This window comes from Triticum urartu, chromosome 3 (genome assembly GCF_003073215.2).
Source record: "Triticum urartu cultivar G1812 chromosome 3, Tu2.1, whole genome shotgun sequence".
In the NCBI taxonomy this organism is placed as follows: domain Eukaryota; kingdom Viridiplantae; phylum Streptophyta; class Magnoliopsida; order Poales; family Poaceae; genus Triticum; species Triticum urartu.
This window is the reverse complement of record NC_053024.1, coordinates 616,544,180-616,563,781: the sequence shown is the minus strand read 5'-3', so window position 1 is coordinate 616,563,781 and position 19,602 is coordinate 616,544,180. Positions and strand designations below refer to the sequence as shown.

General features: G+C 48.1%; 1 protein-coding gene and 1 non-coding gene across 2 annotated transcripts; one reads left to right on the top strand and one right to left on the bottom strand.

Moving 5' to 3' along the window:
* Positions 1 to 3,609: 3,609 nt before the first annotated feature.
* LOC125545367 (actin-7-like) lies at positions 3,610 to 6,228 on the bottom strand. Its single transcript, XM_048709281.1, has 4 exons — positions 6,052 to 6,228; positions 5,329 to 5,400; positions 4,210 to 5,217; positions 3,610 to 4,115 (listed from the first exon to the last, which is right to left on the bottom strand). The coding sequence occupies exons 2-4, from the start codon at positions 5,383 to 5,385 to the stop codon at positions 4,050 to 4,052; spliced, it is 1,131 nt and encodes a 376-aa protein (XP_048565238.1). The 5' UTR covers positions 5,386 to 5,400; positions 6,052 to 6,228; the 3' UTR covers positions 3,610 to 4,049.
* Positions 6,229 to 17,913: 11,685 nt separating this feature from the next.
* On the top strand, positions 17,914 to 18,032 carry LOC125549737. Its single transcript, XR_007301461.1, has one exon. It is a non-coding gene; the product is annotated as a 5S ribosomal RNA (ribosomal RNA).
* The last annotated feature ends 1,570 nt before the right edge of the window (positions 18,033 to 19,602 follow it).

Below are 19,602 nucleotides of genomic sequence, written 5' to 3'. Positions count from 1 at the left end.
GAGAAAGATGGAGACAATGGATGATGGGGAGGTGTAACGGCTGCCTCGTGGTGACCTCGTGGGAGCAGACGGTGACAAAGACGATCAACGAGGCTGCTACTGGTATGTGCTTGATTTACAAATTGTGAGGAATTGAGGTTGAATACCAATATACACACATACAGCAGCAATGGTTGATGATAACAACGGCCTTGTAGCTTCAGGTATGAGATTAAGAAGACTCACAATTTTTACCTAATTGTAGTTTAATGTCAAAGGGTTCATTAGCTGTGTGGAGACCTTTTATTATGGTGACGATGACAAACAAGATCAAGCTGTCAATTTTGAATTAAAGAAGGATCATTTGCAAAGAAGCTTGCGAGGAGTTGTCAAAATTTTGATTATAATGCAGGTATGCATTCTGATTTTGTGAAGTCTAATTTATTCAGTATATATTCAGAATTTATGCAATACATTGTTAACTTGATTCTGTGCTTTAATTCATAGCATCTTGGTGGAGGCTCTATGGAACTGAAGCACCAGCTCTACAAAGGATGGCTGTGAGAATCCTCTCATTGACATCAAGTTCTTCAGTCTGTGAAAGGAATTGGAGTACCTTCGAAAATGTTAGTCTCCTGACTCTCTAATCTCACATCTAGCTTGATTAGTCCGTCACATGTCAAAACATTCCCTGTTCTTAATCCTTATGTTTTTTTCCTGTTGTAGATACATACGAAGAAAAGAAATAGGCTAACTACAGAACGTCTAAACTCTCTTGTGTTCATACAATTCAACTCGAGAATGATGGCCAAGAAACAAATGGTCAAGGAGAAGAAGATCATTGATGTCCTCTTATCCGCTGAAACTACTGAAGCTCAAGGTTTTCTTTTTGAGGGCGGATATGATTATGCAGAAGTCATCTATATGGATAAAGATGAGGAGGAGATGAATAGTACAGGGATGTCAGGGAGTGGCATTGGAGAAGCAATGGGAGGCGATGAACTGCTCGAGCCACGTAGAAGTGCGAGACCAAGACAACTTTATGAAGAAGAAGAATTTGATTCTGAAGAAGAGGAGTTTGATGATGAGGAGGAGATGCATTCGGATGAGGAGTATGGCTATTGATAATTGAGGAGACCCAAATGAACGGGTGTCTTTTCTTAAGTACTTTTTATATATTATATCTTTATGTCATTGAGTCAAACCATTTGTGTGTGCGTCCATGTGGAATTTCCCTTTTTGACTTGTGAGAGAAGTCCTCCCAATAAGATTCTAGGAATTAAAGAACTTCATTTTGATGTGTGAACTGTTGAACTCATAATTTATAATGCTATGCCAATTGGGTTTGGGTGATGTTTGCCTCTAATCTATTTGAATATTTGATATTTCTATGGGCGTGCTGCCCCATTGAATAGACCATATTTAGTTCTTCACATTGCCTGATGTATGTTATTTTTATCACCACATTGTCTTTCTAACCTGCTATGGTACAAAGTCTATCCTTTTTATCACCACATTGTCTTTTCTAACCTGCTATGGTACAAAATCTACCCAAATAATTATCCTCCTAACCTGCTACCGTACGAAACGCATTGGGCCGCTTAGGCTACGCCTAGGCAGGCAAGGCGCTAGGCAGAGGGTCACTGCCCGCCTACCGCCTAGCGCTTTTTCCAACCTTGATTTATGGTACCCCTTTTTCTTATGTTCACGTGTACAAGCAACTTCACAACAAAATTTATATGTGTGGTTTGTTTTGCCTTCTTTGATTTTGCTAAGGAGTGGAGCATGGAGGAGGGCCCTGGGTGACGGCGGCGCATGACAAAGGGCTCTGGATTGTGGCGGGGAAGGAGCGGAGGAACTGTGCATCCGGGAATGTCGTGACCGCCGATCCTATTTGATGGTATACTGTCTGACAGGTGCCACAATGGCCTTGTAGCTTCAGGTATGAGACTAAGAAGGTTCACAAGTTTTGCCTAATTGTAGTTTATGGTACCCATTTTTCTTATGTTCATGTGTAGAAGCAACTTCACAGCAAGATTTATATGAGTGGTTCATTTTGACTTCTTAGATTTACAAATTGCTAAGGAGCAAAGCATGGAGGAGGGCTCTGAGTCGTGACGGGGCATGGCGGAGGGCTCTGGGTTGTGGCGGGCAAGGACCGGAGGCTCTGAGTCGTGATGTACTATAGCACCACATATCGGAACCATGCCAAAAATCTCCGTGTCTCCAATTATGTTTGCACACTTCAATCCCATCCCTTTACTTTCTTGCAAGTTGCATGCTTTACTTTCCGCTGCTCATATACTCTTGCCATGCTTGCTTGAAATGTACTGTGAATGTTTAACCTTGTGCTAAAACTCCATCCTAACTTAAAGAAATTAAAAACTGCTACTTTTCCTTGTTGAGAGTCTAATCACCCCCTCTAGACACCTCTTTTTGATCCTACAGGCGGCGGGGATGGGTGACCGCCCTAGTCGCCTAGGAGAGCGACTCGGGGGCAGTTATCGGGCCATCTTCCTCTCATCCCCGAGGCTTGACTAAGGCACTTCACTTGGTCTCCAACACTTCTAGTGAGGTTCTCAATCTCACTAGCCTTGTTGGTTACATGTATTAGGGCCCTCCTCATTCTTCTTAATGTGGCCTCTCTCCTTTATAGGAGAGGTATTTTCATTATGGTTTTTGTGGCTATCGGTGGAGGAGGTCGAGGCCAACCCCTCGGTTGGATCTTGAATTCGGAGGAGCTATTTAAACCTTAATTAGTAGGCTTCTAACCTAAAATTTTATTTTAGAAGCCTATTAACCTAAACTTTTATTTTAGAATCTTACTAATTAAGGTTTAAATAGTAGGCTTATAAACTAAAATTTTAGGCTGGACTTTTAGAATAAGCTGGATATGAGGCAGCTTATTTCCACAACCACAAATAAACCACGAAAGAATTGACCCTTATAGGATAATAAAACATAAGCAGAAGTCAAAGACAATCCAAGTACGGGAGGTTCACAAGAAACATGAAATCTATCAAGTACGTCCATGAACATCCCTCATGGACCAAAGCAAGCCCCTTTTATAGACCAAGTACATCAGACATGTTTTCCTTTCTCCTTTTTGAGGGTATTGACCTTACTTTTCTCTCCCACGAGAGTATTGGTGGTCATTTCTACACTACCAAGAGCCTATAAAAGGCACACCGTAGATCACTTGTAAGTCATCTCTTGTTGAGCAAAGTGATACCACTAAAAGGCGTGTTGTAGGCTTATTTGAGGTGATTATTAGGAAAACAGACTCGGGTGAAGGTTTTCTTTGAGCATTGGATTTCCAGTTGAAAACGGACACGGAAGAAGATTTTCTTGAGTCTCAAACTTCCATTTGAATGGTGGGTTTTGAGCAATTTCATCTCTGATCGCCCGACTCGAATCGACAATCACCAAGGATGTCGTATGGACAGATCAGCCACCGACACGATTTGAGGTTGACGATATGTATCCAAGGCCATACGCACACAAATACATTGTTGTTTAGCTTTCGAGAGTATACATGAACCTGTTGCAAACTTCCCTCGCACGGGATTGTGACGCTTGCTAGAGTCATAACACACCAACCGGATCAACAACGAGTACCACAACAACACATAACAAACATAAACTTCCTTCAATAATAATTCAAAATGTACAAATGCTGAAGTACCAACAAAATAAGCTTCTACATGCGAGAACTGACCAGGTGGTTTGACAAGAAACCCCCGCTACAAAAGGTACAAGAATCAACACCCTCGCCGGGGTGGTGCAAACAAACGACACTCTGTTTCAGGTCTCCAGCACACGCATGAGCTGAATCGCCGAAACCAAAATAAATGTCCCAGACTACATGCTTCAGTGAACCCACTGAAACTGACCCGACGTCCTACAGAATTGTTCGAAACCATCAATCGACCTTACCTTTCAAATTTGTTCCATGACCAAAACACTTTCAGCGAACCACGACGCCATGGAAACCATGGCACATTCAAGCATCTGCGATTTGGACCTCAAGCAACTGAATGACAGGTACAGGTTGGTCAGCCTCGGACTGATCAGAAGCACTTCATGTGGACGATCGACGGGCCGGTTTCATCGTACTCTGCCTTGGAGATCCACATCTGCGACACAAATGGAGGCACGCCATTAATCTCGCAGGGTGAAACGAGCAGTAACAGAGCAAGCATTAGTAGCATGTAGGGGAAAAATGGGTACCTGCTGGAAGGTACTGAGAGAGGCGAGAATGGAGCCGCCGATCCAGACACTGTACTTCCTCTCCGGCGGGGCGACGACCTTCACCCTCATGCTGCTGGGCGCGAGCGCGGTGATCTCCTTGTTCATGCGGTCGGCGATCCCAGGGAACATGGTGGAACCCCCGCTGAGCACGACATTGCCGTACAGATCCTTCCTTATATCCACGTCGCACTTCATGATGGAGTTGTACGTGGCCTCGTGGATGCCGGCGGCCTCCATGCCGATCATGGAGGGCTGGAAGAGCACCTCGGGGCACCTGAACCGCTCCGCGCCGATGGTGATCACCTGGCCGTCCGGCAGCTCGTAGTTCTTCTCGACGGCGGAGCTGGTCCTGGCCGTCTCCAGCTCCTGCTCGTAGTCGAGGGCGACGTAGGCGAGCTTCTCCTTGATGTCCCTGACGATTTCCCGCTCGGCGGTGGTGGTGAAGGAGTAGCCCCTCTCGGTCATGATCTTCATGAGGCCGTCGGTGAGGTCGCGGCCGGCGAGGTCGAGCCGGATGATGGCGTGGGGGAGCGTGAAGCCCTCGTAGATGGGGACGGTGTGGCTGACGCCGTCGCCCGAGTCCATGACGATGCCGGTGGTCCGGCCGCTGGCGTAGAGGGAGAGCACGGCCTGGATGGCCACGTACATGGCGGGGCAGCTGAAGGTCTCGAACATGATCTGGGTCATCTTCTCCCGGTTGGCCTTGGGATTCATGGGCGCCTCCGTGAGCAGCACGGGGTGCTCCTCCGGCGCCACCCGGAGCTCGTTGTAGAAGGTGTGGTGCCAGATCTTCTCCATGTCGTCCCAGTTGCCCACCACGCCGTGCTCGATCGGGTACTTGAGCGTCAGGATGCCTCGCTTGGACTGCGCCTCGTCGCCCACGTACGCGTCCTTCTGGCCCATGCCCACCATCACCCCCGTGTGCCGCGGCCTGCCCACGATGCTCGGGAACACGGCCCTCGGCGCGTCGTCGCCGGCGAACCCCGCCTGCAGTTTGACACGAAGGACGGTTGTTCAGTTAGCGCGAACGCTGAAATGTACTCTGCACTACAACATGCTAACTGAATTTGGGATTGACACCATGACAGGGGAACTGACCTTGACCATTCCGGTGCCATTGTCACACACAATCGGCTGGACATCCTCTTCAGCCATTTCTCAAGCGGTTTTCTGCGACAGAAGAATTCTATTTTTCAGTCTGTTTCTTCAATTTCGATAATAAAAGATCAGGGCATGGTATTGAGCATCACAACAATATTTTTTGCTCACATATATACAGATGGATCCAAGACAAACGCGTGATAACAAACGGATAGTTTGCCGGCCATCACGCAGGATTTCTCGAGGTATTACATGGTATGATTAGCGGGGGATTTGACTCTTAATCAGCTACAATCACGGTAAAAGTACAACATACATATATCAAGAAATTGATCCAATCTTTCGCAAATCACGTGTTTAATTAGGAAAGATAGTACTAGTTCACGATTCACTGGTCATCCCGAACACGAAGCGGTCAACAGAAAAGATACTGCAGCCCGTGGTCAGCGGTCACGAGGGAAGGGAACTCGTGTATCATCGACTTGACCAGCAACGGCTGTCGCGCAAGCTACCAGCTAAGGATCCTACCAATCCGATGATCAAACACCATGGACGACCACCATGGATCGCGTCGTACCAACTATCAACCACCAAACCCCCATGCCAGCGAGAAAACCACCGGAAAAACTACGAGCCAACACCTCGCGCGGCGATCTATGAGAACGATCCATCGGAACTACGGACCAAATCGGTTCAGGGAGGAGGGGGAGGAAATCATACCTTTGCTCGGGCGGGCTCGTTGACGGATTGGGGGGGCTCGGAGTGACGCGAGCGGCGTGAGAGCGAGGCGGGGGCAAATGGGAGAGGAGACGAAGCAACACGAAAGGTGGATGGGGAGCAGTTTTATATGCCCTGCGGGCCGCCCGCCTGCTCCGCTTGGACTGGCTCTCGGTAGCTCGGGTGTCCGCTGCGTTCTTGGCCGGGCTTGACGCCACCATCCATGTCACGGCACGGCACGGCGCAGGCATTCAAGCGGAACGACGACCCGGACAACATCGTGCTCCTGGCCGACCTGGTCCGGGTCAGTGGGGAAACGCAGTGTGCGTCCGATGGTGTCTCCACTGCGCGGGCGGCTGCAGCGCGGAACTTTCGGTGTGTGATCCGGCAAGTCCACGTCGGATGTCGTGGCTGGTGGGGACGCCGGCGGCTGACGTGGCCTTTGTACTTGCGTGCGGTGGAGCCTAACCTTTTTTTTTTCTGTTATTATAAGGGCATCTCCAACAACAACCCGTAAATTTCCTCTCTCGTCCGTCCGCAGACAGGGGGACCAGTCCACGGACATGGATGTCGGATGACGCCACCCTACCGTAGCCGCATACATCCAGCCTTCCTCAATTTTCTTTGAGCCGCACGATCAAATAGCAGCATACAAAGGGTGTAAACATTCGAATAGCCGCATGTAGCAGTAATTCAAATTTTAAAAAGTTCAAATATTACATCCCAACACTGTTTCCCCTTTAACCGCTCACTGATACTGAATCAGATATTCCTTCAATTGCTCACGAGTTGGTCAATGCCGAAATTGTTGATGCATTTGAATAAACTCTTCAAATATGGTCGGACTCTGGTCTGGAAGTTGGATAGGATCACCCATGTTCTCAAGTTCTAGAGCTGCGGCAACATCGTCACCCTCATCCTCGACGATCATGTTGTGCATGATCACACATCATGTCATCACCTCCCACAAGGTCTTCGAATCCCATTGTCTAGTAAGGCCACGAACAACTGCAAAACAGGCCAGCAGAACTCTGAATGCCCTCTCGACATCCTTTCTAACTGCTTCTTGCCTTTGGGCAAAGTGAGCCTTTTTCTGGCCAATTGGGTTAGAAATGGTGCTGTCAAAGGTAGCCCAGAAGGATAGGTACCATCAACCAGATAGTAGCCCATATTGTACTCATGTCCATTGACAGTATAGTGGCAAGGAGGAGCTTTTCCTTCAGTCGGCCTCGCAAACAACGGTGATCACTGCAGCACATTGATGTCCTTATGAGACCCTGGTATATTGATAACCCACAAGTATAGGGGATCGTTTGTAGTATTTTTCGATAAATAAGAGTGTCAAACCCAACGAGGAGCTAAAAGGAGAACAAATATTCCCTCAAGTTCTATCGACCACCGATACAACTCTACGCACACTTAACGTTTGCTTTACCTAGAATAAGAATAAAACTAGGAGTACTTTGCGAAAATAAAACTACGAATAAATTGCAAGATAATAAAAGTAGATAGCTTTTGTCACACAAGAAAGTCATTTGTCCCTAGGTGATCCATAACTAGACCGGTGATCATTATTGCAATTTTATACGAGGGAGAGACATGAGCTAACATACTTTCCGTATTTGGATCATATGCACTTATGATTGGAACTCTAGCAAGCATCTGCAACTACCAAAGATCATTAAGGTAAAACCCAACCATAGCATTAAGTATCAAGTCCTCTTTATCCCATACGCAACAACCCCCTTACTCGGGTCTGTGCTTCTGTCACTCACGCCACCGACCATAAGTGAATCATGAACGTATTGCAACAACCTATAGCGGGGACCCCTCACGTTTTCGCGACACGAAGGGTGTCATAGGACAGCACCAAAATAAAATATACAACTCAAACCAATCATAATCATCTATCAACCCATAGGACAAAACGGATCTACTCAAACATCATAAGATAGCCATAGATCATTGAGAAATAATATATAGCGTTGAGCACCACGTTTAAGTAGAGATTACAACAGTTAGAATAGGTGTTACACCGCTGCATAGAGGGGGAGAAAGTTGGTGTTGACGGTAGCCAGAGTGTTGATGTAGATTGTCGTCACGATCCTTGCCCCAGCAGCACTCGGGCGCCACCGGGAGAGAGGGGGAGAGAGCCCCCTCATCCTTCTTCTTCCTTGGCCTTCCCTTAGATGGGAGGAGAGTCCCCCCTCTGGTCCATGGCCTCCATGGAGGCGGAGGGGCGAGAGTCCCTCCGAGATTGGATCTCTCTCTCTGTTATCTTCTTTTTCGCATTCCGGTTTTCTAGCCGAAAACCGTTTCTTATATTTCCGGAGATCCGTAACTCCGACTGCGCTGAGATTTTAACACAATCTTTTTTCCGGATATAAGCTTCCTTGCGCTTGAAGTAGAGCAGCAACCGCCTTACGAGGTGGCCACCACCCACCACCACGCGCCTAGGGGCTGGCCGCGCCCTGGTGTCTTGTGGAGGCCGTGAGCCTCCATTTGCGTTGATTCCACCCTCCCAAAAATCACATATATTCCAAAATAATTATTCGTAAATTTTTATTGCATTTGGACTTTGTTTGATATGGATATTTTGTGAAACAAAAAACATGCAACAAACACGAACTGGCACTCGGCACTGGATCAATATGTTAGTCCCAAAAAATAATATAAAATGTTGCCAAAAGTATATAGAAGTTGTATAATATTGGCATGGAACAATAAAAAATTATAGATACAACGGGGACATGTCAGCTGTTGGGAAACATTGCATGGAAAACAAAAAAAATTCTACGCACACGCAAGATCTATCCATGGAGATGCGTAACAATGAGGGGAAGAGTGTGCCTACATACCCTCGTAGACCGTAAGCAGAAGCGTTTAACAACACGGTTGATATAGTCGAACTTCTTCGCGCTCCAACCGATCAAGTACCGAACGTATGGCACCTCCGCGTTCTGCACACGTCCAGTTCGGTGACGTCCTCCGCCTTCTTGATTCAGCAAGACGGCGAGGTAGTAGATGAGTTCCAGGAGCATGACGGCGTGGTGACGGTGATGGTGAAGTGATCTCCGCAGGGCTTTGCCTAAGCACTACGAAAATACGACCGAGGGTGTAAACGATGGAGGGGGACACCGCACACGGCTCTGCCCCTGTGTGGTACCCCTTCCCCATGTATATATGGGTGTGAGGGGAGAGGGAGGCAGCCAGGGCATCCATGGTGCGCCCTAGGGGCTGGCCGCCGGCCCTAGGGCTCTTGCCCTCTTGCGCCCCCTTTCCTTGTATGGACAAGGGGAAAAGGAAAGAGGGGGAGAGGGAAGGAAGTGGGAGTCCAACTCCACACTTTCCTTTCTTCCTCCCTTTCCTTTCCCTCCCCATAGGGCCGTCCCCTATAGAGGGTGCACCAACCCCTTGTGGGCCCCCTTTCCTTGTATGGACAAGGGGAAAAGGAAAGAGGGGGGAGAGGGAAGGAAGTGGGAGTCCAACTCCACACTTTCCTTTCCCTCCCCATAGGGCCGGCCCCTATAGAGGGTGCACCAGCCCCTTGTGGGCTGGTGTGTTCTCTCACTTGGCCCATAACGCCCATAATTTTGCCGGGGATGCCCGAAACTCCTTTCCGGTGACCTGATAAGTACCTGGTACCCTCTGAAACACTTTCGGTGTCCGAATACTATCGTCCTATATATATATATATCAATCTTTACCTCTCAACCATTTCAAGACTCCTCGTCATGTCCGTGATCTCATCAAGGACTCCAAACAATATCCGGTCACCAAATCATATAACTCATGTAACACTATATCATCAACGAACGTTAAGCGTGCGGACCCTATGGGTTCGAGAACTATGTAGACATGACCGAGACACCTCTCCGGTCAATAACCAATAGCGGAACCTGGATGCCCATATTGGCTCCTACATATTCTGCGAAGATTTTTATCGGTCGAACCGTTATGACAACATACACAATTCCCTTTGTCCATCGATATGTTACTTGCCCGAGATTCGATCGTCGGTATCTTCATACCTAGTTCAATCTCGTCACCGGCAAGTCTCTTTACTCGTTCTGTAATACTTCATCCTCTAATTAAATCATTAGTCATTTTGCTTGCAAGGCTTCTTGTGATGTGTATTACCGAGAGGGGCCAAAGATACCTCTCCGATACTCGGAGTGAAAATCCTAATCTTGATCTATCCCAACTCAACAAACACCTTCGGAGATATCTGTAGAGCATCTTTATGATCACCCAGTTACGCTGTGACATTTGATAGCACACAAGGTATTCCTCTGGTATCCGGGAGTTGCATAATCACGTAGTCGAAGGAATATGTATTTGACATGAAGGAAGCAATAGCAATAAAACTGAACAATCATTATGCTAAGCTAACGGATGGGTCTTGTCCATCACATCATTCTCCTAATGATGTGATCCCATTATGAGATGACAACACATGTCCATGGTTTGGAAACCTTAACCATCTTTGATCAACAAGCTAGTCTAGTAGAGGCTTACTAGGGACACAATATTTCTTTATTTATTCACACATGTATTTAGGTTTCCGATTAATACTATTCTAGCATGAATAATAAACCTTTATCATGAATAAGGAGATATAAAATAACAACTTTATTATTGCCTCCAGGGCATATTTCCTTTAGTCTCCCACTTGCACTAGAGTCAATAATCTAGATTACATTGTGATGAATCTAACACCCATGGAGTCTTGGTGCTGATCATGTTTTGCTCGCAGAAGAGGCTTAGTCAACGGGTCTGCCACATTCAGATCCATATGTACTTTGAAAATTTCTATGTCTCAATCCTTGACCTTTTCATGAATGGAGTTGAAGGGTCTCTTGATGTGTTTGGTTCTCTTGTGAAACCTGGATTCCTTCTTCAAGGCAATGGCTCCAGTGTTGTCACAAAAGATTTTCATTGGACCCGATGCACTAGGTATTACACCTAGATCAGATATGAACTCCTTCATCCAGACCCCTTCATGTGCTGTTTTCGAAGCAGCTATGTACTCCGCTTCACACGTAGATCCCAAAGGGAAATGTAGTAATTTCAGAAATTTTCCTACGCACACACAAGATCATGGTGATGCATAGCGGGAGAGTGTAGTCCAGTACCCTCGTAGACCGTAAGCGGAAGCATTATGACAACGCGGTTGATGTAGTCGTACGTCTTCACGTCCAACTGATCCTAGTACCGAAAGTACGACACCTCCGCGATCTGCACACGTTCGGCTCGGTGACATCCCATAAACTCTCGATCCAGCTGAGTGTCGAGGGAGAGCTTCGTCAACACGATGGCGTGATGACAGTGATGATGAAGCTACCGGTGCAGGGCTTCGCCTAAGCACTGCAACGATATGGCCGAGGTGGATTATGGTGGAGGGGGGCACCGCACGCGACAAAGACAATTTCTGTTGTTGTGCTCTAGGGTGCCCCCTGCCCCCGTATATAAAGGAGAAAGGGGGAGGCCGGCCGGCCCTCGGGGCGCGCCAAGGAGGGGAGGAGTACTCCTCCTAGTAGGAGTAGGACTCCCCCTTTCCTAGTCCAACTAGGAGGAGGAAGGGGGAAGGAAGGAGAGGGAGAGAGGGAGGGAAAGAGGGGGCGCCGCCCCCCTCCTTGTCCAATTCGGACTCCTCAAGGGGGAGGGGGGTGGCCAGCCCTATGCCCCCCTCCTCTCTCTCACAAGGACCATGTTGGCCCATTAGTCCTCCCGGGGGTTCCGATAACCCCCAGCACTCCGATAATTATCCGGTGACCCCCGGAACTCATCCGGTGTCACTACTAGGGAAAAGGCTAGCAGCAGCGCGGGTTTTAGACCTATCAGTAGCGCGGGGTGGTGCGCTACTGATAAGGCGCTACAGCTAACGAATAGCAGTAGCGTGCCTCCACCCATGCTACGGCTAAATCGACTTAGTAGCAGCGAGTTCCAGGAGTGTGCTGCTCATAATTAGTAGTAGCACTTCTCTCTGCCCGCGTTGCTACTATTATTTCATATTTTATTTCTTTTTTATTTCATGTTGTATTCGTACACCTTTACACAAATTTTCATACAACGGGAATTTACAAATTGTTTTTACATCATAATGAGTTATTACATCACGGGGTGAAAGAACCGTGTGGACTAGTTTCAAGTGGATGGACATCCACTTGAAACTAATCCGCGGTTCTTTCACCCAATGATATAATAAATATCATCATCATCATCATATCATTAACAACTTATCATCATCATCATATCATTGGTCACTAGTCGTAATCACAAGTACTCCTCACATCTTCAACTCTAACACATTGTATCACATAATAAACATATTGTACCTCATAGGACCTACTATATTCTCTAAGGTAAAATAGCAAAAAACAAGATAGCCCCTCGCTCTCCATTATGGAGAATGCAGATTATCCCGTCTCCAATTCTTGCCTTTCGCTTAATGTTGCTTCCAAGAACCTCCTTACGAATGTCCAAACATTTTTTCCACTCTTTGATTAGCATGTGTTCACCGGTTTCAGAAATTCGATATGCACATGTGAGATCCGTAGGATGACCTGGCTGTAGGTTCAGAACTTCAAGGCGACCATTGTAATACATCAGATGAGGCACACAATCCATCGGGATTTTCTGTTGAAAAACATAGTAATAACTTCGTAGTTAGCAATGATGTACTAGTTTTAGAAGTATGTAAAAGATGCACGGATGTCGTAATAGTAAAATATCTTACCAGGGTATCTCCATAGAAGTTATCGTGGTTCAACACGTGCACTAGTGGCACGTATTCACCATAATTTGGAGGAGTTCGATAATAGGTATTGTAATTCTCAAAAAAAGTACAATAAGCAATCAAATGATTTTTCTCCTTATAAGTTAATTCGGAGCCATCAGTGTAGTGGGTTTTGTCTACCATCTTCTGCACATTCTTTGAAGATTCAAAATAAGCTGTCAATGGAAATAAGCTGTCAACTATTTTGAAATAAACAATATAAATTAGTTAATAACTATGTTTGAGAAACTCACATTGCGGTAGAATCGGAAGCGTATCAACAAGGACCCAAATGTCCATATTGTCTTGCTCGATGTCAGGATCACCAAGATCCATGCTGACAATCATACCCTCATAAAAACCATACATTTTGTAAAGTGCTTCCCAATTTTGGCAACCAAAATGGGTTACGCTCTGAGAATTGTACAGATTTACTTCAAAATCGATATCATGATGGATCCTTAGGTATATTTTCTTTGTTTGAAAATTTTCATGGTCTTCAAAACCCATCCTCTCCAAGACATAGCGTCTTGCATGGCATGGGATAAACTAGTCAAATTTTAAAAGATGAAAATTAAACGTTGAAATAGTTGAAGTCATGCTTAATTACGAAAAAAACACTTGTCGTTGTTGCGTACCGTTTCAACATCGAAGGTCTCCTCGAGCTTAATGCTGAAGCGCCGATCTTCATCCAGCTGAATGAACCTGCCGCACATACCTCGATCATCGTGGCACCAACTGCACTCCCCCGAGAGACTGTCGTCGTCCGAGTACGACATTTCCTACGTTCATAATTCAAAGATTAAACTTGTACATATTCTAGCACAAGTCATGCCAGAATTCACGGAAAAATCCGGCATGACCTTTGCTAAAAAAGGACATATCGAGCGCCTGAAATTTGCCGGAACGGAAATTAATCAACACTCCGGAAAAACATAGGCCACTCGGAGGTGTAACCAAAACATGAAATAATTGCTTAAACTAAAAAATAACACCAAATATGGCATGTTCAACTAGTTCTATTAATTCAACTAGTTCTATTAATTCAACTAGTTCTTACTAAATATAAACTTAGTATAAAAAGAAAAAAACTAGCTCTTTCTAAAAATGAAGTAGTTCAACTAGTTATTAATTTACTTACTATACTAGTTCAACTAAAACTTAACTAGTTCAATTAAAACTAAACTAGCTCTATTAATTCAACTAGTTCTTACTAAATATAAACTTACTATAAATAGAAAGAAACTAGCACATCTACTACTACTAATTAACATCTAACTACTACATCTACTACTAATTAACATATTCTACTGCTAATTATACAACTAGTTTACCATCACTACTAGTAATTAATATCCACTACTTCTAAAAATCATTATCTATGAACCCTAAATTAACATCTACTACTACTAAAATCATCTACTAACTAAGCAAAGAGGGGGGGGGTGGGGGGGGGGGGGGGGGCTTACAGAGGGAGAGACGGTGGCGGGGAGGTGCTCGGCGACGAAGGGGCGGCGAGGGCGGGCTCGGGAACGGGAGGGCGGCGGTCCTGGGCGGCGGGCTCGGTGGGCTCGGTCGAGGGCGGCGGCGGTGAGGTCGAGGACGGCGACAGTGTGGTCGAGAGCGGCGGCGGTGAGGTTGAGGGCGGGCGGCGGCGGCGGTGAGGGTGTCGTGGTTCTAAGCCTGACAGTGATGTAGGGGGGTACGTATGGAGAGGCAGGATCTTAGCTGTGGAGAAGTTGTAAGCACGCAAGGTTTACGAGTTCAGGCCCTTCTCGGAGGAAGTAATAGCCCTACGTCTCGGAGCCCGGAGGCGGTCGACTGGATTATGCGTGTATGAGTTACAGAGGTGCGAACCCTTGTCTCGGAGGGGGTGTGTGTGGCTTATATAGAGTGCGCCAGGCCCCCGGCCAGCCCACGTTACCAAGGGTTCAATGTTCATTAAGGCGAGGCATTACTGGTAACGCTAGTAATAAAGTGCTATGATGACCATAAAAAGCTATTTAATGACCGACCGTTAGCGTGCGGAGTGACTTTAGGTCTCCTGGCCGTCGAGTGGTTGGATCTTGGTCAAGTGATTGCTTCTTGGTCGAGTGTCTTCGAGTCTGTCGAGTGGAACACCTTCAAGTCGATTGAAAGGTGATTTCTTCTAGAGATGTCCTCGGGTAGGGTAGGTAGGACAGGTCCATGACCCTACCCTAGGTACATAGCTTCATCATTAGCCCCCGAATGGATCGAGGTTTGAGTGGGGAAGGATTTGAGAGCTTCTCTGACTCGTTTTTCATGTCGTGAGCATATCTAGTTTCAGATCAACGGGCCTGAGTGATGGCAGCAACTTCCTTTCTAGTCGCCTTGATCCATTCTTAATTCCTCATCGAGTGGGTTTCTTTACTTGTAAGGCTCCGAGTGATGGTGTGGAGGAGATCCTTGGTCTGACAAGTTATTCGCTGCCCGCGGATTTAGTGGGATCCGAATTTTGGGAAGCGCGCGGGACGGGGGAGGCCGCAGTAATTGGACGAGATAGAGCGGAGCCGCCTTGATCCCCGTGCCACCTTTTTCGCCACGTATCGCTCATGCGGTCGTTGCGGGATTTGACAGGGCCGCCTGGGCCTACCCGTCAGCCACTCGGGAGCGGCCTGATATAAAGCGCATGGACCGGAGTTCCCCGAGCAGTGCATCCCATTACCTCTTCTCTCCCTCACGTCCCTCCGCCGCGCTCGCTCTCGCCCTAACACCACCGCACCGCACGCGCCTCGCCGGCGACAATGGGGAGGGAGAAGACAGTGGCTCTGGAGCGGGCCAAGAAGGCGACGGCGAAGTCGAAGGGGAAGGCGACCAGCCGGGGCGGATCTTCCTCGTGGTTTGGCCTGCCGAAGGGCTGGATCCAGGGCGACTGGATCCACTCGAGGATCTGCCAAGACGACCTCGACGACTTGGCCAAAGGGGGGCTGATCCCCTACGACGCGGCGCGGCTTCCGGGGAAGGAATCCGAGCCGCAGCCTCGGGAGGGTGAGCGCGTTCTTCTTGCCACCCACGTCGACCGTGGTTTTCCTTGCCTCCTCATCCTTTCTTCCGAGGGTTTCTGAACTTCTTTGGGGCTCAACTCCACCACTTTACCCCCAACTCAATCGTTTATCTTGCCGCGTTCATTTCCTTGTGTGAGAACTTCTTGGGTTGTCGACCTCACTGGGGTCTTTTCAAGCATATCTTCACTTGTCGCTCCCAGACAGTGAAAAGGGCTAATCCGAGTGACGAGAGGACCCAAGTGATCCAGATGTGTGGGGGTCTTGGCATCCAGACGAGGGGAAAAAGCTCCTTTCCGGCCATGATTCTCCCCGATTCAGTTCGCGGATGGCAGGCTGACTCAATTTCAGACTAAAAAGATATTTACCGTGTCGACTGCGTGGAGGTTTACCAGGACACTTAAACCCTCTGCCAGGCTCATCTAGTCCGACAGAGGCTCGGATACTACACCCAGTGGGTGCACTCAGCGTGCCCCCACTGGAAGAGAACTCGGAAAGAAACACTTTGCTCGATGCAAAACCAGCTCCAGAATTACTCGACCTCCAAGTTAGAGAAGAACAAGTTCGATCAGTACCAGCTAAGAAGATTTTTAGTTCTCTCAGACCCCCGCCGACTGCCCGCAGTCGACGGCGGTCTCAGGGACTACACCCAGTGGGTGCACTCAGCGTGCCCCCACTGGAGTAATCTCCACTCGGTACGGCCTGACCAGTCCGAGTGATGAACAACAACAAAAAGGACAGGCTCTAAGACTCCCGCCGACTGCCCGCAGTCGACGGCAGTCTCGGGGACTACACCCAGTGGGTGCACTTAGCGTGCCCCCACTGGAATGGTATCCACTCGGAACGGTCCGCCCGGTCCGAGTGACGGCCAAACAACAAAAAAATACACGTTCCAGGCGTGAAGAAATTCTGAGTAATCAGTTACTCAATGCAGGACCAGCTCCAAATCACTCCAAAAAAATTGCTATAATGTGAGTTTAACGCTCCTCCGCGGAACCGTTTGAGCTCATTTCACTCGGACACCATACAGTCTGGAATCCGTCAAGGCAACATGCGGAGATAAGATCGCCGGGTGACCAGAAGGAGTTCATAAGTGCCTCCGTAGCACTCGACTCATCTGGGAATTCACCTCGACTCGACCCGCTCAACCTCGACCGATTCGGGGGCTAATGACGAGGACATGCATTGGGGGTAGGGTAACAGGCCTGACCTAAAGGCCCTACCCATGGACACCGTATACTCTGTACTGGGCCCCTGGGCCAGATCGCCGTCCAGATGTACCACAACTTGAAAATCACTCGGACGGCGACAACCACTCGGAGAACGACACTTCACTCGGCGAGCTCATTCCACTCGACCGTGTAACTCACTCGGATATGCAAAGATCAATAGTCAGCATGACGGTTTGTAGCTAGTGGGCAGGCATTATGGCATTGATGCTCCACCGTGTAACATAAGGGGTGAGGGGTGGCGCACTCTATATAAGCCACCCCCACCACTAGACTAGGGGGCTCTTTTCTTCCATCTCTCTCTCTCTTTTTCACCATTAGTCTCAGGACTATGGGGATCTGTTCCCCTCTCATTGTAATCTCCGGATACATACTAAGATAAAACAAAGCCTCTCCGGAGCACGAGACGTAGGGTTGTTATCTCCACCGTGAGAGGCCCGAACTCGCTAAAACCACCGTGTCACCCATATGCATCTCGATAGATCATGCTTCTTTATCCTACCCCTCTTTTATTGTCAGAATCGTTACCACGACAGTATCGCCGTCCAGATGTACCACAACTTGAAAATCACTCGGACAACGACAACCACTCGGAGCACGACACTTCACTTGGCGAGCTCATTCCACTCGACCGTGTAACTCACTCGGATATGCAAAGATCAATAGTCAGCATGACGGTTTGTAGCTAGTGGGCAGGCATTATGGCATTGATGCTCCACCGTGTAACATAAGGGGTGAGGGGGTGGCGCACTCTATATAAGCCACCCCACCACTAGACTAGGGGGCTCTTTTCTTCCATATCTCTCTCTTTTTTTTGGACTTGACTTCAGCGGGCCGGTCCCATCATACCAGCACTAAAGCACCGGATCCCATCAGAACTCCGAAGTTAAGCGTGCTTGGGCGAGAGTAGTACTAGGATGGGTGACCTCCTGGGAAGTCCTCGTGTTGCATTCCCACACCCAGTGGGGTCAGAACCGGTGGGGGCATGCTAAGTGCACCCACTGGGTGTAGTCCCCGAGGCTATGGTGGACTGCTGGCAGTCGACCGTAGTCTTAGTATTTATTGCCTTTGTTGTTTTTCGCTGTAAAATAACTTCTCCCCTTTGACTTCAGAAATCTTGCGATCTTGGAGCTCGCTTTGCTGACTTGAAGAAGCAGCAGATTCAACTGAACCTTGATCTGGAGCTGGCCAGGACAGAGCTACAAAAGGCCAGAGACTTGATTCAGTTTGCGTAAGAAATCCCCCAGTGGGTGGCTTAGCTGCGAATCCGCTTCGCCTAAGTTTGTAAAAACAGTTTCCTACCAAGTGGCGAGCCAGCCTCCCACTCGGGGGGCTTAGCTGCGAATCTGTTTCGCCTAAGTTTGAAAAAATCCTACCGAGTGGAAAGCAATCCTCCCACTCGGGGGCTTAGCTGCAGTCCAGCACTCGCCTAAGTTCTCCCACTTAGAGACTTAGCTGCAGTCAGGCACTCGCCTAAGTTTGAAAAAATCCTACCGAGTGGAGAGCAATCCTCCCACTCGGGGGCTTAGCTGCAGTCCAGTACTCGCCTAAGTTCTCCCACTCAGAGACTTAGCTGCAGTCAGGCACTCGCCTAAGTTTGAAAAATCCTACCGAGTGGAGAGCAATCCTCCCACTCGGGGGCTTAGCTGCAGTCCAGTACTCGCCTAAGGTCTCCCACCTAGAGACTTAGCCGCAGTCAGGCACTCGCCTAAGTTTGAAAAAACCCTACCGAGTGGAGAGCAATCCTCCCACTCGGGGGCTTAGCTGCAGTCCAGTACTCGCCTAAGTTCTCCCACTCAGAGACTTAGCTGCAGTCAGGCACTCGCCTAAGTTTGAAAAATCCTACCGAGTGGAGAGCAATCCTCCCACTCGGGGGCTTAGCTGCAGTCCAGTACTCGCCTAAGTTCTCCCACCTAGAGACTTAGCTGCAGTCAGGCACTCACCTAAGTTTGAAAAAACCCTACCGAGTGGAGAGCAATCCTCCCACTCGGGGGCTTAGCTGTAGTCCAGTACTCGCCTAAGTTCTCCCAAACACATCTCAATCCTCAAGGAAGACGAGGGGCAGGTCGACTGCCACCTTCTCCTAGAGAGCTTCGCCACAAATACAATGCGCGATTCATCCCGCTCTACAGTAACGAAGTACGGGTCGACTGCCCCCCACCCTTCTCCTGGAGAGCTTCGCCACAAATACAATGTGCGCTCCATCCCACTCTGCAGTAACAGGGTGTGGGTCGACCGCCGCCCGCCCCTAGGGAGCTTCGCCACAAATACAAGGCATGGGTCGACTACTTCCCCCTCCTTCGGAGCTGTGCTGCGAATACAGAAAGTTGTCTCGAATAAAGGTTGGGTTCACTCAGCAGGAGATTCATAAAGATATTCAACGGTAAACCAAGTTCAGATAAAATCCTAAAGGTTCTGGATCACGGATCGAGGTACTCGGGCATGCGACCCGAAAAAGTTTAACGGTTACAAAAACCACTCGGCATTCTGAGGCAAATTTAAGGTGGGACATAAGAAGTTTGTT